The 27500-nt window shown below is 38.3% G+C and overlaps 2 protein-coding genes and 1 long non-coding RNA gene across 6 annotated transcripts in view; all 3 read right to left on the bottom strand.

Moving 5' to 3' along the window:
- LOC138028248 (QRFP-like peptide receptor) overlaps positions 1–27500 on the bottom strand; it is a 288469-nt gene that overhangs the window by 13196 nt on the left and 247773 nt on the right. The gene's annotated exons all lie outside the window — the stretch shown is intronic.
- LOC138029138 (QRFP-like peptide receptor) lies at positions 12673–20785 on the bottom strand. The gene is made up of 2 exons (XM_068876833.1): positions 20658–20785; positions 12673–13932 (listed from the first exon to the last, which is right to left on the bottom strand). Exons 1-2 carry the CDS (start codon positions 20778–20780, stop codon positions 12988–12990), a joined length of 1068 nt encoding a protein of 355 aa, XP_068732934.1. The 5' UTR covers positions 20781–20785; the 3' UTR covers positions 12673–12987.
- The window catches only part of LOC138028251 (uncharacterized), a 9398-nt gene continuing 3619 nt past the window's right edge, over positions 21722–27500 (bottom strand). Inside the window, exons 3-4 of the long non-coding RNA XR_011127599.1 lie at positions 24599–24701; positions 21722–23377 (exon numbers count right to left, since the gene is read on the bottom strand). This is a non-coding gene — a long non-coding RNA (uncharacterized lncRNA). The remainder of the gene's footprint in view (positions 23378–24598; positions 24702–27500) is intronic.

The following is a 27500-nucleotide window of genomic DNA, read 5'->3' as shown; positions in this document are numbered from 1 at the left end:
TCAACGAAACAACAGAACACAACATCTACAACTGTTAAGAATCCCAACTGGCCCGACGCAAACCAGTTGGCTATTTACAAGTGCAGCTGGGAAGTTGAACCAGGGACTACCAGGAACAAGGAACTTCCGCAAATGTCATTTATTGCATAACCTGTACGTTATGCAATAAATTATACATTGGCGAGACAGGTAGACGACTAGGTGACCGATTCCGCGAACACCTTCGCGATGTTGAGAAGAATGACAAAGATGCATCTAAGCCAGTCGCTCGTCATTTTAATCTCTCTAACCACTCCAAAAAACACATGGCTATCTGCGGCCTTTCCCTACATCTAGGTGCGACGGAAAGCCGCAAGAATCTAGAACAAAAATTCATCTTCCAAATCGGCGCCCTTAATCCTCACGGTATTAACGAACGCTTTTCATTTAACTAATATATTCCAATTTTTCACGTTGCCATGTTACCACCAATAGCGTAGCTCCTACTCTACTATAAAAACTACACGTAACCCATAATTCCTCGATTCGCTCTGACAAAGGGCTAACGCTCGAAACGTCAGCTTTTAGAATCTCTGTACGGTGGCCAATTTAGATTATTAACCCCGTTGGTAAAACCAAATTTTTGTAAAAAGTCGATAATTTTACTAACATCGTGCCAAAAATCATCGCAATTACACGACTCTGGAACCTCAAAATCCTGCTCGATTTTCGAACTTCGCTCAGGATTATGCTATGGTCATATGATCGGGACAGTAGTCATGCATTTTTGGAATTTGATCAAAATCAACTTAACCAATCAAAAAACTCAGATTAATAATTTTGTCTTTCTTGGAGGAAACCTGAGGTTTTGGTTGGTTGATTTGATTTAGATCAAATTCCACTTCGAAGTGAAGCAAAATAGACCAATTTCGCTATATTAATACTCGGGCCAAAACAAAAGGCATCATCTCGAAGCTCTGGGGAATAAATAAAAGGATTTGTATGAGTTTATTCCCCAGATCCTCGAGATGATACCTTTTTATTCGGACTGAATTTCAATATATCGAAATTGGTCTATTAGATCGACCTCTTGAACGCGCACTGACATCCAGCTTAAAAACCCGAGTTAATGGGATTGAATATTGATCTACAATACTTAACAAAAAATATAGCAAATTCACAATGCGCCAAAATGTCCGATGCTTTACTGTAAAGTGACACCTAACAACTTCATTTTTAATTCGGAAAAAGCCATTTCCGGGTTATTGGAGGGGAGCTGGATGTCAGTCCTTGTATGGGTCTGTCAGTCAGATCCTGTTAAACTCTCTTATGTTTATCTGCTGACTAGTGCATAACGCTTGCGCATACATTGGGGTTTTGTAAGGCAGCAAAGGTGCGCAGTCAGGGCAGACATGGGGCCGGGCAAGAAACCGTTTTACGGTACATATTGTTGCTCGTTCGATAAACATACAACTTTCCTGTGGGCCAAATAACTAGATCGTGCTAAATTATAATTACTAGGCCGTCAAAAATATACAAAAATTGGTGAACTGTACGAATATTCTCGATTTAACTGCCTCTTAATTAACAGACACTATCCAGTATTCGGGGAAACGTTTCCAAGTTTTCAGAAATAAAATGAAACAAAATGTGCATTTTTGAGTTGTGTGAGTTTTAAAATAGAAAAGTAATAGTAAAAAGGATATAGCTTGCAGAAAAGGAGCTTGAAATTCTCAAAAGCGACGAAAAATTACCATAGCAGATTATCAATAATCACCTTATTTCGACAGATCAAGAAAATCAAGGGACGAAGAATGTAACAGGGAATGGATGCTGTATCATGATTACTCTTGAATTATGTCCAAAAGTGATGAGTAGTAAGGATTCCGTTAAATGTGAGTATTCTAGTCTAACTGTTAAGCCCGAAAAATCTAAAAATCGTTCACATTTTGACACAAGCAAGAAACCTTACCAAAATAAACTTATGGAACTATTAATTTATTTTTGATTTGGGGCCATTGCGAAAATCAACACTTAATGCATATTTTGAAGGTTTTATAAGTTGACAAGTCATGGAAACGGGCCTACATTAACTTAAACTAATCAATGTGATTTAAGGTAGCTCCATATAGTTTCCTGACCGCGCGCAATCTGGTTACTAGAAAGTGAATAACGGCGCGAAAGTTAAGTTCGCGTGACCGACGTGCGGCTCTCTCACAAGAAAAGTAAACTATCGTTATGCCATCGAAAAAAAATGCGAAACTCTAATGTCAAAAATCTCCAGTTTTCTTCGGTGAATAGCTTCAAATTTTGCGGAGCGGTAATTACTTTTTACGGCTTCCGTTTGCCAATTTATCAAGAAAATTCGTGAGATTTTTTTTCAAGTGGAGCTAAAAAACACAAATTCGCAAAAAGCAACGAAACTGTTATTGTAACCCCTAATTTTTGGCCTTCAGAAGATTCGTATGGACAACTTGAATTTCATGTGATGTCAAAAGTTTAGGAAATTTTCACCGAAGGAAATGGAAGAAAATCAAACTAAAAACAAAATAAACACTGTAAACAACTTATCTTTGGAGATTTTTAATTCCAGGTAAAACCCAGTTAATTTAACAGTGATGGTTGAAAAAAGTACTTCTGTCTTACAGAAGTTAATTTCGATAGACTTGGGAGAGGTGCGCTTAAGAGCAATGCGAAATTCCCGTGGATAGTGGAAACTAGCGCGCGCTAAATGAACAGCGAATTACCATATGGAGCCACCTTAATGTCAAAAAACTTTCTCTTATCTTCTCGAAAATTGTGTTTTTAGCGGAGCGTGTTACTCAAAAACTGAAGGGACTGAATTGGGTGGTATTAAACTGCAGCGTTCCAGGCATTTTTTTTTCAAATCGGGGGCCATTAAGACCACTTAAGGGACACTCTGAAGTCGTAGCAGCAGAGGCCCTTTGGCTCACACGTTCATACGACAAAACAGATCTTTTTCTGAGGTTAAAAACCGGCTACCGGCCTATTAATCATTTGTCAGAAAGAAGAAATTTCTGTCATCTTTTGAAAAAATAGGCACGCGTTGCTTACGTGTGGTAGTGCAGTAACACCACGCTTTTATTCCATTTTGTCAACTGAGCTGCGTTTTGTCTTCCAGAAAATACAACTTGTCTTTGCGTAATATGTAGCTCTAATAGTACACAATAATATTGTTTTGGTATTGTAGATCATTGTAGTGCCATGGTAGAAGTCTTAGGTAAATAGCACCCTGAGAAGACATGTGGTTACTAGCAAAGTACTAAACCCAGAAACATTGAAGAAAATAAAAGGGAATCGAGAAACATTGGCTTCTGGGCTGACATGTTGGTCATTTTCAAGTTTCCTCACAACTTTTTTTTACCACAAGTCAAAGCGTGAATTGGTCAAATAGTCCTGGGGAGTTTTTTTTCACAGAAGTCTCTCATCACAGTTGGGACGTACAGGAGTACTTGTAGCAGGGTCTCATAATAATGGAATACAGGAGTTTGACATTTCGTAACTAACTGGTCAAATGTAAATTCTGGAAATTGTAATGCACAATGTACATAAAACTATTATTAAGTTAAGAGGTGAATAGACCTTTTAAACTTGAAACTACAATAACTTCTGTTGTAATTATTTTTTACCATATACCTACTTCTTTGGAAGTAGTTTTATACCTCAAGTAGTTTCCTTTCCTTGCAGGGTTGTCTCGATATCAATGATGCGATTCTTTGATGCTATAATTATTGACGTACAAATAAAAGGTTAATACTATTTTTTATGGACATTTTGTTCATGTCTTTCCTTGTAATCATTACTTTTACCCTAGTGTATGAAATCAGATCGTTTAACCTACTCTCCTTCACTTACAGCGAGGTAATGAAGATGTTAACTACTATGAGATCTGACTGTTCGACTGGCGCCGATCAAATTCCTGTAAAGTATCTTAAACTCAGCGTCGATATCATAGCCTCGCCGTTCACACACATCCTTAACAGTTTTATTACTATCGGCTCTTTTCCGGAGGCCTGGAAAGTCGCTCGTGTTTCGCCCATCCCTAAAGTCGATTCTCCTATTAAATCTGATCATTACCGACCTATCGCTATTCTGCCAGCAACTTCAAAGGTTTATAAAAAAAAAAAAACTCGTTTTAAATCAACTCCTTGAATACATGGATCAAAAACAGGTGCTGCAGGATACTACCTCTGGATACCACAAGGGTCATTCAACTACTAGCGTTCTTTTACGTATTAGGGACGACATAATTCGAGCAATAAAGAATGGTGAGACTTTTCCAAGGCATTCGACACGGTCGACTACTCTATTGTTATACGTAAGGTACACGCACGCAATTGGATTGTCCAAGTCAGCTCTTCTGTGATTCTTGAGCTACTTGCCTAATCGTCGACAGTTTGTGCAAGTCAATGTCAAACAGTCTAGTCTCGCAGACGTCCTATTTGGAGCTCCACAGGGCTTAATACTTGGGCCCGTTCTCATCAACCTTTATGCGAACGACATGCAAGATTAAGTGAAGCTATGATCTTCCCAGTTATGAGAGCAATTTTTGCAATTGCGTAGAGAAGCCTGAAAAATTCAGGACTTTAACATGGTTTGAACCTGTGACCTCGCGATTCCGGTGCGACGCTCTAACCAACTGAGCTTTGAAGCCACTGACGTTGGGAGCTGGTCATTTGTGGGTTTTAATTCATATATCATTTCATATACTATTTCATCATTGATTCATTCCTCATGGGACCATTAGAACCCACAAATGACCAGCTCCCAACGTCAGTGGCTTCTCTGATGGTTGAAAAGAGTACTTCTGTCTTTTAAAAGTCTATTTCGATAGACTTGAGAGAGATGCGATTAAGAGTAATACGAAAATTCACCCCTTGGATAGTGGATACTACCGCGCGCCAAATGAACAGCGAATAACTATATGGAGCCACCTTAAGTAGTGCAGTTGTCCTACCGTAGTTGTCTAACTGATTCGAAATCGTATACTAATTTTGTTTTAGCGCAAGCTGCGCCGAAGGGCCTTTAAACGTTTTCACCTGACTTTCTCATCGATTATCTAGATATAGTTTATGTAGAAACTTCAGTGATGGAATCCGCCAATATATCTAAACAACCATTTGCAAAGAGAACTCCGGTTTCGCCTGATATGACATAATAAATAATTGACAGAAGTATGGTAATTTGACATCCAATCTGAAAGACCTAAGGTTAGCCTGTTTATGCTCACTAGGTTTTGAAGGTTTCTTTCGCGTTGCAATGAGCTCGGTAATATTTATAATATTTAGTGTCGCCATTTGGAACTGTTTCCTGATTTTCTTAAAGTATTTGTTCCTCGTGATAAGAATGATGCCTATAGGCATGGGAAAAAATATTATGCATACATAAACTGTTTATACAATGAATATTCCCTTGTAGCCTTGTTTGAAAGATATGTTCAGGTGGGGTGTTGATCTTAATAGCAATTTGGCTCTTTTGAGAAAAGCGACGTTTCTCAACTCTACGTTGCATAACTTATTTAAGCAATAGGGGACATTTTCCGTGTTACCTCCGTGTTTCCATGGTCTCATCTAAACACGAGGGGGAGTTGGGAGAATTCGAGACAGTTATGTAAATCCGAGATGCAGTGGAGGATTTGCATAACCGTCTGGAATTCTCCCAAATCCCCCTCGTGTTTAGACGAGCCCATGGAAACACGGGAAAAAAGTCCCCTATTACTTTTATAAAATATTCCTCAAAGATATTTCGACAAATGAAGGAAACAAATGAAGGAAATTTCTTGATTGAAACAGATTTTCTTAATACACGCTCATATCTCCTACCAGGCAATCAAAACGCGCGTCTGACAACATATAGCTCATCCAAATTATGTGTGATGTCACAGCCGTGTTTCCATACTCTCGTTTAAACACAGCCATTGACCAATGAGAGTGCTCGTACTACCGTAATTATTAGCGAGCTTAATTCTGCGACGGCAAGAGGAATTGAAACTACTGCCAGAATTACATCCGGCTGCCGTCGCTGTGAGGTTTCCCGCCATACTGGCCTTGTCTGTGACGTGAAGAAGTCCATTTTGCCGTCGCGGCTAAAACGTGAGTGAACTTTATCGAAATAGTCCCATTTGAATTTATTTTGAGCGAAAACTCTTCTCAGTTTTGAAAGATTGTTCTTATCAGAGGAAGTTTGCGAGACATTTGAGCAAAAACAATCGACTTGTTCAAGGAAATTTTAACATTTGTTCGTTTGCCTTTCTCCGACCAGTTCGTCAACTGGATGTCGACAAAGAAAACAACCCAGTAAGTCTTGTTCCTTGTTTTTGTTATGAAATGAATCTAAAAATTGTCCCGGCATCAATCGTTGTCCATTAGGCTGTTACATTTGGCTTGTGTCAAGTCAAACAATAAGGCTCATCTGAGGATATTCAGGATATTTACATTTTATCGTCAGTTCTCGTTACATTGTAATGCTTTTTCAGACAAAAAACAGCCTTGATTAAGCGCGAAACGTTTGCGGCTAGAAATTCCTCAAACATTTTACCTGGATTGTGCCGCTTTTATGTTACAAATTTTTGGTGTGATTAAAGGAATTGCAAGTCAGTTTTATTCGGATTTGCCTTTTTCTCACATTTATTACCATGATCTGATCTGAGAGAAAGGAAAACCAAAAATCAAAGTGGTTTGAGCTTTTTGAACCAAATAATTAAAAGCAAACAGGACTGCTGTGATTTACTTTGGTGAGTTCTGAACTGCACTACGTAACATTTTTAAGTCGGTGAAAGATACGTTTGAAGACTCGTCAATACTTTTTTTTTTCTTTTTAATAAATATGTTTTATTTTCTTGAAATGTAGATCTAACATGGAGAAGACAGGTGATCATGACCGCTTCCTCTGTCAAGAAATCCTGGCTCTAGAACCCTTGCAAGCTAAAAAGGGAAGTATTGCAAGAGGGGAAGTTTGGGAACAATTTGCCAATAACCTTAACTCTTTGGAAATTCCAAGATTTAAAGTTACCAAGCGCTCGGTAAGAGAGCGTTATACGCTACTTATTGAAATTTTAAAGAAAAAGTTAAAAGAAGAGGAGAAGGCCAGTGGCATTGAGACTGACATGAGTGATGTAGAGAAAGCTTTGGAAGAAGTACTGGAAAAGCAAGCTGATGCTGAATAATCTGTGGAGGTGCGGAATAGGGCAATGGAGAGCATGCGTTACATGTTATTGTATTTCACATCAATAATTGATTTGCAATACATATCTTATTAATTATCACTGAAATTCATTTCTGGGTACAAACAGTTTTAATAGTCAAGAAAAATAATCCTGAATGGTTGGTGGATCAATGTCAAAGAAATCTGAAGTGAAATTGCCATACAAACAAGTCCTGGCGTTCCTTAAAAGTGCACATACAATGTACATCTTTCCCACCGCACTCAATGATATTTTTTGAGTTTTCTTAAAATCAACAAATTTACAATAGTTAAGAACATCCCCAAAAAGCCACTCTACTGATATGCGGACACTGCTCATGCACTTGTTGAACTCTTCCATGTGTGGAGTGATACCTGCAGCACGATATGGCACAACAAGGTGAACTCTTGATGGGTAAGCAAGGTCACCATAAAGGGCCATGGGGTTACCAGTCGGCGAAAAAGCATGGCGTTCAAGGTCTCGCAGAAGGCCAGATTCAGCCAGCATTCCAGCATCATGTTTGCGGCCCTCTGGAATCAATTATTGCACGAATTGATTAAAAATGTATTTTGTAATTTTTAAGAGAATTATTTATTGTATTCATATTACTTTAAATCTTAAAAAAAAAATCACTTGTCTGTCATTCTGGCTGGCTGTACCGTGTGATAGACGATTCTAATATGACCAAAAGTTGAAAGAACTCAATAATTTCCATTACCTACTGGGCCATACATGTTGGCTATCATACCACAGGGCAATGCAACTGATCGAGTATTTCAAACCGTGGGCTCTTTTGTGTCCGTTGTACACGATCCCCTGATTTTCTTGTGGTCGGCAAGTGGGTCTTACTGTACCATCTATAAAACCAAAGCAGTTCAGCAGGGGACTTCCTTTCCTTTGTATGGCATCAGCATATCTCTGAAGTAGAGAGGGGTTCATCAAGGTGTGGTTCCTTGCTGTGAGACGGTGATGAAAAACAGTTTTTAGCGCAGAAGCTACGGAGGGGATAATGGCTGATTCTGATCCATTGTTGAGATTGAAATCTGCACAATGCGACCGTTACGAAGAGTTTGAAGCTTTCGTGAAAGTTCGACGCGAATTTAACAACAAAATAGAAAGTCAGATTTTGATGAACTCGGTCGCATTAAACGAGAACGTTATTGAGCTGCGGGATTTAGAACACAAATGCAATAGTCTTTTTTGCGAAAGAAGAATCGAAGAGGTCAGATCAGAAATCGGTGAAGAGTTACAAAAGCTGGCCAAGCAGTTGCAAGTCTAAACTCGAAGCTGTCATCCGAATTCAAAATCTTGAAGAACAAGGCATCGTCGACTGAGGACTCCATTAAGCTCATCTAACACCAACTGGACCAGATTAAATCACTCTTGGAGCACATAGAAACCAGTGCCACATCAACGGGACTAATTAGTCAGGAACCTGCACCACCACGCGGGACGGAAACCTCTGATCCAGAAGAGGTACGTACGTACGCTGTGGTTATATCGAATAGATACGAATCGCTGGCCTAAGAAAACCGTTCGATTGATGAATCCGCATCTACAGGCGTGCAATCAGTCATCCCCTAGTCTAACAATCAGCCAGCAACTACTGCAAGCTCCACTCCTAAAATCACACAATCTCAAATCCTAGAACATACTGCAGCAGGATCTAACGAAAATCAGCTTCGAATGGCCCAGGCCTGCTTTCTTATTAGGTGATTCGATCTTTAAAGGAATACAACAACGCAAGTTCATGCCAAGTAGGTATGTAAACAAACAAACTATTACAGGCGGAACGAGAGAAATGGACCAGTATATTAAGCACATGCAGGACAGAAACGACTATGTTCTCATTGTTATACACTCAGGAACAAACGATGTAGACAAATTGAACACTGACGAGATCACAAGAAATGTGGAAAGCTGTATTATGAACCTTAAAGCTAGATGGCCGAATGCTTGGATCGCGTTGTAGGGCCTGACCCACGTCCCACGGGAGGAGAACGGAAACAAGTCAATCGACGAAATCAATTGTTATTAGGAAAGCTTATGTGAGAATTTGGATGTGACATTCATTATTAACAACAAGAGGGTGACAGGTGACATTTATGGCAACATAAATAAACAAGTGTTTTATGATGATGTTCATTTGAATAACAGAATCGGCGCCAGGAAACTAGTTACAAACATTAAACACCATCTTGGTCTGCGTGGCAGAAATGTTGGAAGTATAATATCGGATGAAGAGTGCGACACTGCAATATGTAAACTGAAAGCCAACAAAGCTCCAGGAATAGACAATATATTAAACGAAGTATTAAAAGTAGGGAAGGATTTTATAAAGAGACATTTGATAACTTTATTTAATCGAATCTTAAGCACCGGTAAATATCCTCTGCTTTGGAGGTTCGGACTGATTGTACCAGTACACAAAAAAGATGACCCATCTAAAGCTGAAAATTACCGAGGCATCACTCTATTGTCATCTCTCAGTAAACTATTCACATCCATTCTTAACAACAGATTGTACGACTACGCAACTAAAAAGGGAATCCTGAAAGATGAACAAGGTGGCTTTAGGAAAATGCATGGTACAGTTAATAGTATCTTCATTTTGAAAATGCTAATTGACAAGTATGAAAAATCGAAATCACAAAGACAAGGAAATTTGCTATTTTCTTGTTTTGTCAACTTTAGCAAAGCCTTTGACGATGTACCCTGAAATAAATTATTTGACAAGCTCAGAACAGTAGGTCTAAAAGGACACTTTTTAGAAGTACTGACGTCCATGTACTCGAATGATAAGTCAGCAATCTAAATTGAAAACAAAATAACCCAAACGTTTTTATGTCATAACAGTGTGAAGCAAGGATGCATGCTGTCACCCACCCTGTTTAATATCTACCTGAGTGACTTACCTAAAATGCTAAACATAGCCTCAACAACTGAAGGCATGCTAACAAAACGACCCACGAACTGCCTGCTGTATGCAGATGAATTAGTCATTTTTGCTAGATCCGCAAGAATTCTCAACAAGTTGGGATCATTCTGTGAAAAGGTAGACCTAAACGTGAACCTAGACAAAACCAAACTCATGATATTCCACAACAGTGGCAAATCTCTAAATAACTATTCGTTTAGGTACGGAATGAACAAATTGGAAAACGCAAAGTCCTATCGGTATATAGGGCTGACATTGTGCCCTTATGGAAATTTCACCCTTGCAAGGCAAGAATTGAAAAAAAGCTAGCCTTAAAGCCCTGTTTAAACTACGGAAGGTGATGGGAAACCACTTCAGCGAGAACATCAAACTCACAATTAAGCTATTTGATGCATTAATATCCCCCGTACTCATGTACGGTAGTGAAATCTGGGGTATTTACTGTAATGGCAAACTCGATACAGACCCAGAAGAAAATAAATAAATAAATAAATAAATAAATATTGCAACAGTAATGCTTGCAGGGCCGAAACAGGCAGGTTTCCACTGCGAATTAAAGCCCAATGCAGAACCTCTCAAGTGGCTTATAATGACATAAAATTGATTAATTAAAGATAAAGCTCTTTGGAGTCAAAAAATCAAAAACTCGTTATATCATATAGGTTTACTGAGGAAATCTTTCGGAAAAAGCACATTTTTCAAATGTCGGAATTGTAAGTATAACTTAGACAAAGATTAGAGGACATCAAATTACAAAGGTGGTTTTATCGAGATGAATAATGATATAAGGAAAGATCCGAATCAAAGCAACAAAATGCGAACCTACCATAAAGTCAAAACAATAGATAATTATGGATGCGAGGATTACCTTCACCGTGTCACCAACATCCTGCTCAGAACCACCATGACAAAACTTCGACTTAGGAATCATAGATTGGCAATAGAAACCGGGCGTTACATGAGACCATATAGGAAACCGAACGAAAGAATCTGTCCTTTGTGTAAGAAAGAAGCGGAAGAAAAACGCTTCTCAGTCTCCTGCCCAGTTTACCAAGAAAAAGGAAATCTCTGTTTGAATGCTTATATAAAGAATTCAAAATCCCAATTCTGAAAATGTCGACAGAAAATATATTTTTGCTACGATTAACCCCCCCCCCTAATAACATTGTTAAGTTACAGAAAATAATCGCAAAGCATATACATGACTGCTATGAAATTAGACGAAAAACGTAGTTAACCCTTAAGATTAGAAAATCGTCAAATTGTAAATTTATTTGGAGGGTTGTCGATGTACAATGTATAAGACACCAATTAAAGTATGCATGTATGTATGCGTGTACACCTGGGTGGAGAGAGGCAACTTGAGAGTGAAGTGTCTTTCCCAAGAACACAACACAATGTCCCCAGCCAGGACCCGAACCCGGACCACTGGATCCGGAGTCGAGCGCACTAGCCATGAGGCCACTGTGCCTCCCCCTGTTGCAGGTTAAGAATAACTAAAACTTGTCAGAAAGATTCTTGACGTTGCATGGACATTGGAAATCATCGTTGAAAAGGTTATATATGTATTGGAAGACAAATCAGACGTTTCCCTGTTTCCTTACAAATGACTTTTAATAATTATATGAAGTATCTTCTTGTCTACGATGTCCAATCCCCCCATGATACACTGAAACGTACTTTGGAAGAGGAGGGCCAGGACACTCACAAACTGGCAATTTTATTTTATGGAACAGAACTTTGAAAGAAAAACGCATATATAACATTTAGGTCACGAGGAGGAAGCCCAGGTTGACAAATCCTGTTTGAGTTTAAGGCTGGTTTATCAATAAAATCATCGTGCTAAGAAACTAAAAACTAGAAACTATAAGAACATATATTAAATTGTACATTAAGTGCCTACATGTTCCTAGATTACAAGTCTTGAGCAGAGAGGCACACCTTCGATATAAAAATAAAAATAATAATAAATAAAAAGGTTCTTTTAAAACGTTCAGCTTTGCAACTTATAAGGGATGGCCTGTCCCTAAGGAAGATGTTGTTTTTTTTATATATATTTTTATACGTCTTTGATTGCAAGGGGTAATTCAATTTGAATAGATTATGCAGCATTTGAATGGTAGTGGATAGAGGTCGTAGTCGATAAATGTATTTTTCGTGATGTTTCGTAGAAGTCTTTAATTACAGCGCATTTTGAGCTTGAATGATTTATGTATTACTGGAGCGAGCGTTATGGGTTTGAAATTAGTAATTAAGTCTCAGTTTAACTTGTAAGCCCCCTCCATGCATGAATAAGGAACTAAGATCTGGTCCCCACTCCCACTCCCCATCCTACACTGTAATTTACTTTTAGACCCCTTCGTCATTAGATTTAGAATAAAATAGAATGATACAATATTCAAAGGAATAAGTAAGGCACACTCAAAACAGCCGTCAATCTGGAACGGAAAAGGGCTTTAAATTTTGCAGGGCCGTATATATCTCGCGCGCTGGTTTTCACGGTTCTCGTCATACAGATCGCCAAACCATGCAACACATTAGGTCACATAACTGAATACATGAATACATCAACTTTATTGAACTCTAATTTCAGTGCAGGATTACAAAGCTGATATTTTATATCAAACTTGACTATCGTGCTAGAAACATATAAATAAACAACATACTACAAACTTTAGGCATTTCCAATTTCTTCTCAGGACAAAAACTTTGAGTTGTCGGACAAAAACTTCCTAAGTTCAGTTTCAATATACTTGATAAACACACGTTCACTAATTTGCTAAAGAAAATCTCAAAGATTGCATGTCATTAGGAGGAAAAACCCGAACTGGCTCCGAGCGAGATCGTATACAAGAAATCTCGCAAATTATATGTCATTAAGAGGAAAAATCTGAACTGCCTTCGAGCGAGGAGATCTACAACGCAAGAATAAAAGCAGAGCTCGTTTGAACTCTGGTATTTTCAATGCATATAGCAATGGATTTATAAAAGAGTTTGCGTAAAAAAAGCAGCTTACACAATACATTACATACAAATGCCACCCTATTTGATAAACAGTTGTTTCAAAAGAACTCTCGCTTGAAGAAAGAACATAAAACGCGTTAGTAAGATAGGGCAGCAATAGTATTAACGATACAACTGTTACAATGAGCAGTGTCTTGGTCAGTTTTCTTTCTCTACTGATTGCACCATGACGTTGACAATGAGTTGTACTGTAAAACTTAGCAACAATGGACGTGTAAGAAACCAGGATAATTAAAATGCAACAAAATTCGAATGAGAGGAATGCTGCGACTTGAAGAAACTTACTAATGCGGAAAAGCAACTGTGAAAAAACGCTGGCTGTCAAAACACCAACTGTAAACCAAACAGCCGCAACAGCTGCTCCAAACACCATTCTTTTGAGGAGGCGATGCTTGAATGGACGAAACGTTGCGTGCATTCGCTCCAAAGAAATAACAGCGAGGTTTGTTACTGATACTGCTGGGAAGTAAATGATCAAAGCTTGTAAGCCCACGTAGGTCTCAAACACGTTAATCGTCCAGAAATTACAATAATTTCCCAGATTAAAGATCAAATTGATCAAACTGCATCCAACGAGCATGTCTGCCACTGCTAGGCTGATCACCAGATACACACCACGCTTTCCGCGAAGACTTTTCTCTTTCAGGAAAATAATGATTGTAAGGGCATTCAGTGTCACGATAGCAACAGCCTCGATGCCAAAGATTGTCAGCCAGGCAATGCACTCCGATGAGGAAAAAAAATCGAAATTTAACGTTCTGTTTTGTAGATCAGAATCATTGGTCATCTAAGTTAAGAAATAAAACCACGGTTAGACTAACATTAGGATAAATTTGCATTTACAAATAACATTCTTAAACAACTAACGATGTACTTGGAAAGATTTACTAATTCTGATCAGCTATGACAAACGCTGTTGTCAGATAACGCCCTAGAGACGGGTGGAAATTTAATGCAAATAAGAGGTAACGAAGCAAGCATTCTCATTGGTCAATGTCCAAAGAAACTCAAAAATCCAATGAAATGCGACCTCTGGAAACCCCTGGATGAGCAAAATTTGGAACGTGATTCGTGATAAGTGATACGCGTGAGTTGCTTCTGCATACCTTTGACCCACCATGTGATTTGGAAAAATGAACACTTCTAAATTCTAAGAAACACTACAGCCCCACGGACTCGAACGATTCCATTGGTCTTTGAAACAAATTACAAGTGCCTCTTTATTCCAAAATGCGCGAGAAAAACCAAAGAAACGGCCTCTTCGGGGCCCACTGACATAGAGCTCTAAAGCTCGAGTTAATGAGAATGAATATTGATCTGCAGCGTTTAACCGAGAATATAGCAAATTCACAATGTTTCAAAATTACAACGCTTTACTGTCAAGTGACACCTACAGACAGCCTCGAACAAAATTATTGAAACACTTTGCAATACCTTGCCCTCCTACAATCATGTTGTTTTGGCAATAGGGCTTAGAAATTCGCCTGCAAACGACGTTGTGGGGGAAGAGTAAGCCGCGAAAGCTTCAAACCTGTATAGTCTTGTACTGCTCCAAGAAATTTTGTCACAGACTGTAACACCTTCATTTTTGTGTAGGTAATTGCATGCTTTTTCTATTGCAATTTTAATTAAAATAAGCAAGAGCAAATGTTTTCATACGCCAAAAAAATTGCTCGAGCCCGTAGGGTAAGTGCTTATTTATTCCAAATTGCACGAGAAAAATCATGTGATTACTTATTAATAATATACACGAAAACTTCGAGATGGTTAAGTAGAAGCAGCGCACGCGTATTACGCAATCACGCAAAAATTGCCCCATCCAGGGCTCGCATTTGATTGGCTACCTCGGAATTTGTTTGGTCATTGACCAATCAGAATGCTTGCTTTATTAGGACCGTTTCAAACGTCGAACTTCACATGTGCCGAATCTAATGCAAATGAGCTAAAACAGATTTTTTTTTTTCGCATTTGCATTACATTCTGCACATGTGAAGATCGACGTTTGAAACGGGTCTTACTTCTTTTGGCACTGAATTACTTTTTTTCTGCACTATGTCACCTGAAATCTGCATTAATCTTAGCCAATCAGGATGGTGCAATTTTCATGCATACTATAAATACTGTAATGTTTCCTTTTAAATGAATCGACTGAATTATGCAATGGCAAGAGCCAATAGACCTAATTGGCTAACTCAATGTTGTACCCAATTCAAGCCCTTTGGGAATGAGACGTTTCGTTCCAAGTGTTTCCACACCATTTAAACATGAAGGCTACATTATCATGCAAATACAATACACAAAGAATCTTAATCCCTAGAGATTTAAATTGGGTACAACAATGAGTTAGACATGTTTCAAACGGCGAACTTTTTATGTGCCGAATCTAAAGCAAATAAGAAAAATCTTTTGTTTTCACTCGTTTGCATTAGATTCGACGCATAAAAAGTTGGACGTTTGAAACGGGCCTTAGCCGATTAGGTCTATAGAGCGTTTTCACTCACGTGACCAGCAACCATATTGGATTACTGAAACAAAAGAAAGTATTTGCATAAAAATAGAGATCAATTCCCGGAGGATTAGTTTGGTACACCATCATGGCCGCCATTCCTTTGTTTTGGAACACCAACATGGCCGCCGTGACGTCATGTGAAAACGCTCTATTCATTGGTCTCCTGGTAATGGAAATGTACTGGAACAGAGCCCCATGCAAACGAACGCAACAATGTTGACCACCATTGTTCAGTGTTGCGTGTTTTCTTTGTCTCCACACTCTTTTGCGTGTTGTTGGGAGTTGTTACACGAAGTTTGAAACCTGTCAAACGTTTTAGCCAACAACTCCCAACATTTCTCTTATTCGATGATCGCCGAACCGTATAGCGCAACAATGCTGGATCCGTTTGCGCACCTGTTCAAATACAATCTTGTCCACAGTCTTTTGGTCAGCACCAAGAACACGGACTGGCCACTTCCAAATCATGCGCAGTCGGCTATGAAAGTCCATTTTTCTAACCGTTGGCAGCCACTGTTATTTCAAATTTCTGAGCGTGCGAAGACGAGCCGGAAGTCCGTGATTTGTGGACTTCCTGCTTTGGAAGTGGCCAGAGTACGTGTTTTTGGTCCCGGCAAAAAAGAAAAGCGGACTCTGCGGACGAGATTGCTTTCAACATCGTTGGAGCCAGGCACGCGAATTGCATACGGTCTTCATAGAGAGAGCAACCATGAACATGTTGAAAACAAGTTGGCAGCCGAATTTTGTAAGTTACAAAGTGTTATGGGTCTTATCCTTTCCATAATACACTGCAGGTCCTTACATCTTTGGGAGTTATTGCGTCCGTTTGAACGAGGCTTAAACGTTTAATTCAGGTTGCTAAAATCTTTGTATCGTATATTTCAAGGTTAAAAATACAACCATAATCACAAACCGTGATCATATTTGTGCTCGGCTTTAAATGTGACAGTTTGTTGGGCAGTGAGAGAGTGTTATCCTAATAATAAGTGAAGATGTTGCCAAAGAAAAAAATTGAAATCATTAACAAATGGATGAGTTAGACTATCAAATAGGTCTTTATTCTAAAAAAAAAAAAAATGAAGCAAGGCTTACTCCAAATGGAAAGCACGGGAGTGCGGGAACCTTAGCGTTGACAGATGGCAAACACGTGATCCTTAAAAATACTCGGTGTGTAGCCAGACGAGCGTATTCGTACCATCTCCAACATACTCAAAAAACCAAAAAAAAAAAAAAAAAAAAACGGGAAAGAGGCCTCATATCACATCTCTCTCATCACGCGTGAAAGAACACGCAAAGGCCGTAGCACCTTTGGATGAAAATTCCTTGTTGGCCAAACACCATATGCTCCACAGTCATGAAATAGATTTGGAGAATGTGGAAATTGTTGACAGGTCACCGACGTGGCTACAACGACTAATTCTTGAAGCGTGGCATTCCGAGCGAGATAAAAACTCTATAAACGAACACATAGCACTGCCTAGCGTGTACAAAAACATTAAAAACTTCTAGCGTCATTAATAATGCTCTAGGGACTAACGACTTGTTATCTTATAAGATATTTTTTCGAGATATTTAATATTACTGTACAGGACGCCGTTGAACATTTGCATTTTTAATACCTTGCTGAAGAAGGCAACAGTTGTAGCCGGAACGTCCGAGACGATAAGAATTTTAGCCAGTGTAAACTTTTTAATTCTTCTTTTACCATATTTTTTTAACGTGAAATCAATCCTTTCTGTCTTTCATCTGGTACGTAACAAACATAGCTAAAAGTATTTCTTGTGCGCTTCTTTTTCTTTTCTTTTTAGTTATTTAAAGAAACAAACAGCCCTCGAAGAACCCTTTTTTTTAAAATTAGATCTCACAAACGTGAATCCTTTTTGTCTTTCATCTGTGACGTGAGGCGCGATAACCTCTTGCTCAGATTAGAGGACCTTTTAAAAGATGAATTCATAAAGACAAGCACGGCCTAAAACCCTATTTCTGCCAGGCGCCGCTTATCCCAATACCGGAAATCAATTTTGCAATAGGCCATTCCCGAGATCATGCATGTCTCTTCTTCAAAGCGTGTCTAAGTGCGAAGTTTTTGTTATGAAAATTAGTTTTCATTCATATGTAAAGTAGAACTAGTAACCATTACAAAACTTCGCACTTAGACTCGCTTTGAAGAGGAGGCAGACATGAACGCGGAAATGGTCTATTTCGTCAACACAACTTAACGCAATATTGAGAGCACTTCGTTTCCGTTATCACATTTGTTTTCGCCTGGTGGCTGGAACCAGTTTCACTACAGATACAACACTGTATCACGTAACAGCAATATTATTGTGTCATATGAAACGCTGATTTTTGCTTATCAAAAAGCACCCCTTATTGTGACCTTGGCAACATAAAAGCTCTCCAAAACTACCCTATCTTGACTATCTTTCGTCTTTACTTGATTGTGTCTCAAAAATGAACACCATAATCCCCAGTTTTGATTGTAGAATAAAGGTAAAGTCTGCAACGAGCCTAGAAGGCCCATCAGGCCGGCGCTTATGTCCGGTTTCTATAGCATGAAGCGACTAGCAGTATTTCTACTCCCCCCTGGATGGGATGCCAGTCCATCGCAGGGTTACCCCCAGCATTAGATTCACCGGTACCCATTTATAGACCTGAGTGGAGAGAGGCACCGAGAGAGTAAAGTGGCTTGCCCAAGAACACAACACAATGTCCCTGGCCAGAACCCAGACCCGGACCACTCGATCCGGAGTCAAGCGCACTAACCATAAGGCCACCGCACCTCACAAAATGATTGTAGAATAGTAATAAGTAAACCAAGTGAAACCATCCGCAAAGTTTTAACAGACTCGTGTGAGCTGATTCAGAGCGACTTTACATTTTCGAAAATCAAGCAATGACTAGTGTTTCATACAGTACCATAGCATTGGTGTGATGCAGTGTAGTAGCGGAGCTCCCCAAGCACCGAAGGCGCGCACACGCGGAGCACCATAGAAACTTTTGGTTTTATAGCCATGACGTCATCTACTGTGCGTGCGTCCACCCCTCCATGTAGTGTGCTTAAAGCTAAGTGTTTATTTTTAATTTGCTTAGAGCTGCTTTTTTTTGTGTATTGAAACTTTTGGCATCTCTTTAGAAGCTCTGATAAGGTTACATTATGCCTAGAAGACCTATGACTAGCACAGAAACGAAAGGGAAGTCAAAGAGAACGACAACGACAAAACAGAATACCAGTAATAGCTCATGTTTGGTGGAAAAAGTTACTCCACAAATTGTTTCCGTGGGCACTATACCGTTTCCTATTTTTACGGATGCGTTATTTAAAGTAGAATAATATATTTTAATCGGTTTTTCCTTTGTTAAGGGATAACACTTTTATTGTTGACTGGAATTAAATAACAATTATCTGTACTCTTTTGGACATAAAGAAAAAGTTGATTTTGTTTGTTTTGCTCTAAAATGTGATCGGACAAGTGCTTTTTAATCCGTTTGCCCAACTGGTTTTCGATGTGCCTCGACAGTGACAAGAAAGTTTTGCCCTCATGTTATAACCACGTAACCGCAATGTTTTCTCGTAAAATAAGTGGGAAATTTCACTAGCTTGTGTTTCAGAAGTTTGTTCAACGCGCTTAAAGGTAATTTAGTGTTGGAGCGGACCTTGTTTGAAGTTCGTCCTTTCTTGGTTGCATTGCCGTATTTTGCCGATTTTTTTTTAAACCAACCTGGCGTGTTTCAATGAAATACCTCAAAATGTAAATGAGCTCGTATTTAGAGATAAGGTGGAATGAAGTACACCAGTAAAACTCTCTTTTTTTTTAATGGTTTCCAATTTTAGCTTGATTCCTATTCGCTGGATATTGGCAGTTGACTCTGAAATGGCTTTTTTCCTTTCCCATTCGCTTCCTGAGGGTGTGCTTTCTTCCTTTTAAAAGTCGTGTGGTTTAAGAAAAATTCAGCGTCAAACTTGTAAATTCCAAAGTAAATTTCATTCCAAAACCCGATATCACCCTCATCATGATTCATGCGATATCGGTTTTTAGCGTGAAATTTACCATGGAATTCATTAGTTTAGGCAATGAGTTTTTTTTTATAGAAGAAAGCAAAGAGAATGATTTAATTAAGCAGCAACCGGAAACACCAAAACGCGGACAATTCGAAAAATTTTATTTTTACTAACCCTACAGGCAGTAAGAATAAATACTCAAGGAGCTCCGTTTTTAGGCATAGGTAGATCTATATATTAGTTATAGCCCTTCTAATGAAAAGGTCTCTCAGAAGTGGTGAAACTGGGTCGAGCCACCTTAAATGTGACCAGTTTCTTGGCCCGTAAGAGCATCTTTCTACAATAGATGTTAAGGCTAAAAATACAAGCATAAATGATCAGAAAACGTGATCCGTACTTGCCTTCGGCTTTAAATGAGACTAGTTTCTTAACCAGTGAGAGAATGTTTCGAGAATTTGAGGAAATTTTTATCCTAATATTAAGGCAAAGATATTGACGACGAAAAAAAGTTATATTATTGACAAATGGATTAGTCCGACTATCCAATATATCTATATTCTTAAAATGAGGCAAGGGTTACTCCAAATAGAAATCACGGGAGTGCAGGAACCTAAACGTTACGTTGACAAATCACAAACTCATGAATTCTTTTTGTTATTCATCTGTGACGTAAAGAAAAAACACAGGTAACAGCGTTTTTATAGCTTTAATTTTCTTGAGAGTTCTTTAAGGAAATAAACGACCCTCGAAGAATTCTTTTTTAAACCAAAATAGACCCTTCGCTCTCATGAATTGCATCCTTTAAATGAGACCGATGTAAAAAATACCTCTACCTGTTCAATCTCTGTCAAAGAGTAGAAACCGAGATTTGTATATTTGTGTCGAGAACTTATCCAAAACTCTCGTTTATACATATTGTCATCAGGTTTTAGACAATCCCGAAATTTTCATTCCGGCAAAGCCATGGCTCTTCTTAAAATGTCAAAATTACTATACTTACTTCCATTTCGACGAAGAACCTGAAGATGCATTCAAAACGACAGGAACGGTATATAACCTTGTTTGTACCAGGCACCGCTGAACCGAATACGGCAACTGAATTTTGTAGTTGCTTCCTCAACATGCACAGCTTGCGAAACAGCTTGCCTACGTCACTCATGAAAAACACTCAACTTAATACTGAGAATCCCATTATAGTAATAAGTACTAACAAGCATTTATCTAGCGCTAAATCGAGTAATTATTCATAGCGCTGTACAATCTAGTCTAAAATCTTCCTTTCCGTATTCCTCGGCTATTTGTTTTAGCCTGATGGCTGAAACCAGTTTCAATACTTTGAAGAGGCCTTTTTGTCAGAAGGGTTGTCACAACAACACTGTACCACCTAATCTTGTTTGTTCTGTACAGTACGTATATGTTACAAAGAAGCTACAAATATTGTACCAAGAAAAAGACAACTGACACAGGGTGAAAACAAGCGTTTACGTATCCGTTTTTGTAACGGATTCCTTACGGAATCTTGAATTTCCGCTAACGGAATTTCAGATAACCGAATCGGGAAACACGTGTTTACGTTACTTTTCCGCGACTGCGGCTTCGCGGAAACGCATTCCTTAAACTCGTGTATCCGCGAGGTTTCCGTGACCACGGAATTACTAACAACCGTCATGTTTCCGTAACTCGTAAATACAAGGGACACACGATAATCCGCTGAATTTCTGCGGTTCGGAAACTTAACCTTAATTTTCAATCGGAGGGTTGGCTTTTCCTGGAGAAGCATTTAGTGGAAAGAGGCCTAGAAAGCGAGTTATAAGCCACTAACTTTGAAAGGGGCTTCCTTGTCATCATCGCGCGGTATTGAACTCTACAATAACGCGTAGCTAAACCTCACATTACGTAAAAACAAGGTAAAACTTGGCAAACATCATTAGACCAACTGCATATGCACACTCAGTTCATTCAAGGTTATGCTTTATTATCAGGTTATCAAGAGGGCGTTTTATCAATGATGACAACAGCATATAATAAACTACTTTGATAAAATTGTAAAAATCCTAGTCATAATGAATTAAAAATTTCTTGACTTTACTTCCGAAATCTTTAAAAATTCTGATTCAATAGTATCTTATCTGAATTAAAAATTGATATGATCAGTATCATTTACTCTATTATCTTTCATTTTCTGTACATTTACCAAAATATAAAATATAATAAAATAGCAATTTCATACCGTAGTTAAATGTTCTATTTTTCGCACCTAACTGCTTGTCCAATTTCGAGAATGAAGAAATCACTCATACCTATTAATTTCAAATATTGCTCGAGATTTTTCGAATTTTGTTTACAATACACACTCTCTACTTAAGTTTTATCGATGAAAGTCTTGTCAACAAACTTTCATCCAGGCTTGAGTTCCTTTGTCTGTCCTATCATTTCTTTACTTTTTGCTTTAGACTTGCTTATCGTTTACATTAAAAATAGCAAGACGATTCTTTTATCCAATTGTTTCGATTGTCCAAAGGATACTTAAAGTGATTACTGACATGTCTACACACATTTGAGAGAGCACAGTGCAGAATGGACATAAAATAATGCCTTAAACTGATGTGATTGTAACTGATATAACTTAGCAGCTTTACAACCTCTATTGGTTGGTTAACACGATGCTCAGTTATGGGAAATACATTTCTACTTCAATGGTCTTCCCCATAACTAAGTACTGTAGTCATCATTTTACTAAGATGATTGACCAACCAATGCATATATTGATATTCATCTGGACATATGAATCAAACAAAGGCTCAGCTCCCTTAACTTTAAGGGATATTTACACGATGACATCATAATATTTGAATACGAGTCATGTATCAGAATCATTCTGACTTTGCTTTCCTCATGGTAATTAGCACTATTGTTGTTTTAACCCCATTAGGATTTGAAACTTGAATAAGTTAGGAAAAACAGAATTAATTGTGGTAATTCTAGTCAAATGATGCCTTCCTGCAAATGTCCCCTTCTTGCCAGACTTGACGTCAATTGATTGAAACCAAATATTACAATAATAAGAAATGGTCTAAAGTACAGACAAAATGCTGCTGAGTTGACATCTGTACAGTGAACTGTAAAACTGGAAAAACCTATTCTTCTTGCATCTATGGCTACCACGCTAAACCACGTTTGAACCACGCTAAAGTTACTGTGCTGCAGCATAGCAACCATTACAAACACTGTTGCATACCTTGCCCTTACTCTGCTTCAATGTGCCAGCAGATATTTGAGTTGGAAAAAAATACAGTGTGTTGCAGAGTTAAAAGTACAATGAAATGAAAAAAAGAAAATAAATAATAACTAAGGAGACTTTTAACTCTGAGTCAATCGCCCAGCCCAGAAAGGGTAGGTTTGTGGCAGAGGACAGGTCTGCTTGACATATTTTGACCAGCCACTCTTGTGACTTTTGCTGCCGTTCTTTGTTGCCTCTTGCTCATACGAGCCTTGTAAGTGGCATCCAAGACTGCTTTAATATTGCGTAATTTGCTCCTTTCCCACTGTAGCGGTTTCACATCCCTTGCAGAGGGTCCACTTGTTTGTCCTCCATCTTCATCACTCTCCTCTGATGACATAAACTCAACAGCATTGTCTAGTTCTAGCAAATCTCTTGCTGTCCTTGTCCTGTGTGGAGAGTGCTGCTTTTTGCATAATTTCTAGTCAATAATTCAATTTCTAAAAACCCAACAATAGATAACTATGAGATGAAACACTTGAACAAAATGATTTTCTTACTGTATACAACATCAACAGAAAAAAAAACAGAGTAGCATGAACAACCTGTCTTAGGGCCGATTTACACGATACGATTTTGTCGCATGCGACAAGCTCACGAAAGGCCTACGACATGACTTACGATTGTCGCAGCGTTTTAAAACATGTTTTAAAATGCTACGACATTTTTTCTGACGTACACAACAATCGTAAAACATGTCGTGGGCCTGTCGTAAGCCGTTGACGCATGCGACAAAGTCGTACCGTGTAAATCGGCCCTTAAAATACCATAGAAGGGATTGGTTGCACTACCATGCGATGGACAATTGATTATAAGATACTTATATACATTTTGTATAAATGGATAGTGCATTTCCATTATTTTACTCTTTGTCACCAATGCAAGACCAAAGCAATTAAAGACCACCTTTGCCATGCAAATCCACTTATCCAGAATTGACCCTAATGAAATGCACGTCGAATTTTGACTTCCAGCACGAAATTTCCCGTTAAGTATACGCATTTTCTATCTTTTTAAGATAAAAGTTAGGGTTAGCGTCATTTTAAGGTTAGGGTAACTACTGCTGTGTATAGGGGACACTTTATGATGTTAATTGTCTGTAGTCTTAGACTTGAGTGGTGTTGAAGTTGGGGCGAAGACCAAGGAGACGCTTCATGAGGTTTAATGAAATCGGTGTGCATCTAATTAATCAATCCTGGACATATCAATCCTGGGTCAATCCTGGACATATCTGTGCAAGCCATTTGTCTTCTCATGATCATTATTTCAATCACGGACACACTATATTGCCCTTGTTGCTATCAATAGAAATTACATCAACTGATTTGCCAACACCAATTATTCTACATGTACATGGCACACACCATTGTCAAAAAAAGGTACAGAACCATGATACAATTTGTACCATGACTTCTAAGAGATGTAACAGTGGGGAAGGGGAAGATAAGAAAATAACATCCTTTTTACATTGCCAAAAGAATGGAAGCAATAATTGGTGTGAAGAGGTGGTTTTACTCGCAATTCATGTGCTCTTTTGTATTCTAAGGAAGGGCAGTTTGACAGACTATTGCCTTCTGTTTTGTTATACCTGACTGACATAGGATTTACAATACCCTGGAGAGGTACTGCACAAAAATGCAATGTGTTAATATGAACTGTACCTTTTATCTCTGCCTTGACCCATTTTTCCTTTCCAAAAATTAATTTCCTCTGATTTCTTTGACAATAATTTCCTCAATCTTCTTGTTCCCTTCATGGTCATATCTCAAGGGTTAATTAAGACAAAGCAAATCAAATGATTAAAATTAAAATGAACATGCAGGTAAGGTAATTTCCACCTAGGTGGCATCTCTTAGCTAGAGGGTGTAATCATTGGAAGTACCATTTGGATATGAAGTACATGTACAGTGTAACATGCTTTGTAAGATGTAATTATGCTTGCTAGAAGTAGAGAATCATTATCTTAAACCAAGGTCATGAAATCATATTTTCAAAATGATATTTTAACACAATTGACCAAATTGCTATTTTAACTCTCAAAGAGGGATTAACAGCTCTTGCACTACTCTAACTCTGTCAATGAAAGCCAATTGTAAAGTCACAACTCTCTTTGAAATTCAGTAGCAGATAAAACCTTAAATTCCATAATCTCAGCAATGTAACATCATGCTTTCAAAATAAAATTTTGACATCATTGACAAAAGTGCAGCCACTTTGTCCACTCAAAGATGGATAAAAAGCTTTGGCACAGCCCACTCAGAGATGGGCAGCCTGACTTTTGTCAATGAAAGCCAATTACTGTTAAGTCAAACCTCTCTTGGAAACTCAGTTGGCAATATAATTGGCATATCCTAACCTCAATGAAATCATATGTGCAAAATGAAATTTGGACATCATTGACAAAAGTGCCATTTTGTCCACTCAAAGATGGATAACAAGCTTTGGCACAGCCCACTCAGAGATGGGCAGCCTAACTTTTGTCAATGAAAGCCAATTATTGTTAAGTCACAACTCTCTTTGAAACTCAGTGAGCAATATAATTTGCATAACCCAACCTCAAAGGAATCATACGTTCCAAATGAAATTTGGACATCATTGACAAAACTGCCATTTTGTCCACTCAAAGATGGGTAAACAGCTTTGGCACAGCCCACTCAGAGATGGGTAGCCTGACTTTTGTCAATGAAAGCCAATTATTGTTAAGCCAAACCTCTCTTGGAAACTCAGTTGACAATATAATTCACATAACCTAACCTCAATGAAATCATACTTTTAAAATAAAATTTTGACATCATTGACAAAAGTGCCATTTTGTCCACTCAAAGATGGATAAACAGCTTTGGCACAGCCCACTCAGAGATGGGTAGCCTGACTTTTGTCAATGAAAGCCAATTATTGTTAAGTCAAACCTCTCTTGGAAACTCAGTTGACAATATAATTCACATAACCTAACCTCAATGAAATCATACTTTTAAAATAAAATTTTGACATCATTGACAAAAGTGCCATTTTGTCCACTCAAAGATGGATAAACAGCTTTGGCACAGCCCACTCAGAGATGGGCAGCCTGACTTTTGTCAATGAAAGCCAATTATTGTTAAGTCACAACTCTCTTTGAAACTCAGTGAGCAATATAATTTGCATAACCCAACCTCAAAGGAATCATACGTTCCAAATGAAATTTGGACATCATTGACAAAAGTGCCATTTTGTCCACTCAAAGATGGATAAACAGCTTTGGCACAGCCCACTCAGAGATGGGCAGCCTGACTTTTGTCAATGAAAGCCAATTATTGTTAAGTCAAACCTCTCTTGGAAACTCAGTTGACAATATAATTGGCATAACCTAACCTCAATGAAATCATACTTTTAAAATAAAATTTTGACATCATTGACAAAAGTGCCATTTTGTCCACTCAAAGATGGATAAAAAGCTTTGGCACAGCCCACTCAGAGATGGGCGGCCTGACTTTTGTCAATGAAAGCCAATTATTGTTAAGTCACAACTCTCTTTGAAACTCAGTGAGCAATATAATTTGCATTTTTTATAACCTAACCACAACAAAATCATAATGTTCAAAATGAAATTTGGACATCATTGATAAAAGTGCCATTTTGTCCACTCAAAGATGGATAAACAGCTTTGGCACAGCCCACTCCAAGATGGGCAGCCTGACTTTTGTCAATGAAAGCCAATTATTGTTAAGTCAAACCTCTCTTGGGAACTCAGTTGACAATATAATTGGCATAACCTAACCTCAATGAAATCATACTTTTAAAATAAAATTTTGACATCATTGACAAAAGTGCCATTTTGTCCACTCAAAGATGGATAAACAGCTTTGGCACAGCCCACTCCAAGATGGGCAGCCTGACTTTTGTCAATGAAAGCCAATTATTGTTAAGTCAAACCTCTCTTGGGAACTCAGTTGACAATATAATTGGCATAACCTAACCTCAATGAAATCATACTTTTAAAATAAAATTTTGACATCATTGACAAAAGTGCCATTTTGTCCACTCAAAGATGGATAAAAAGCTTTGGCACAGCCCACTCAGAGATGGGCAGCCTGACTTTTGTCAATGAAAGCCAATTATTGTTAAGTCAAACCTCTCTTGGAAACTCAGTTGACAATATAATTGGCATAACCTAACCTCAATGAAATCATACTTTTAAAATAAAATTTTGACATCATTGACAAAAGTGCCATTTTGTCCACTCAAAGATGGATAAAAAGCTTTGGCACAGCCCACTCAGAGATGGGCAGCCTGACTTTTGTCAATGAAAGCCAATTATTGTTAAGTCACAACTCTTTTTGAAACTCAGTGAGCAATATAATTTGCATTTTTTACAACCTAACCACAACAAAATCATAATGTTCAAAATGAAATTTGGACATCATTGATAAAAGTGCCATTTTGTCCACTCAAAGATGGATAAACAGCTTTGGCACAGCCCACTCCAAGATGGGCAGCCTGACTTTTGTCAATGAAAGCCAAATAATTGTTCAGTCAAACCTCTCTTGGAAACTCAGTTGACAATATAATTGGCATAACCTAACC

Source organism: Montipora capricornis, chromosome 13, assembly GCF_036669925.1.
Source record: "Montipora capricornis isolate CH-2021 chromosome 13, ASM3666992v2, whole genome shotgun sequence".
Classification (NCBI taxonomy): Eukaryota; Metazoa; Cnidaria; class Anthozoa; order Scleractinia; family Acroporidae; genus Montipora; species Montipora capricornis.
The sequence above is the reverse complement of the archived record's forward strand: the minus strand, read 5'-3'. Positions and strand labels throughout refer to the sequence as shown.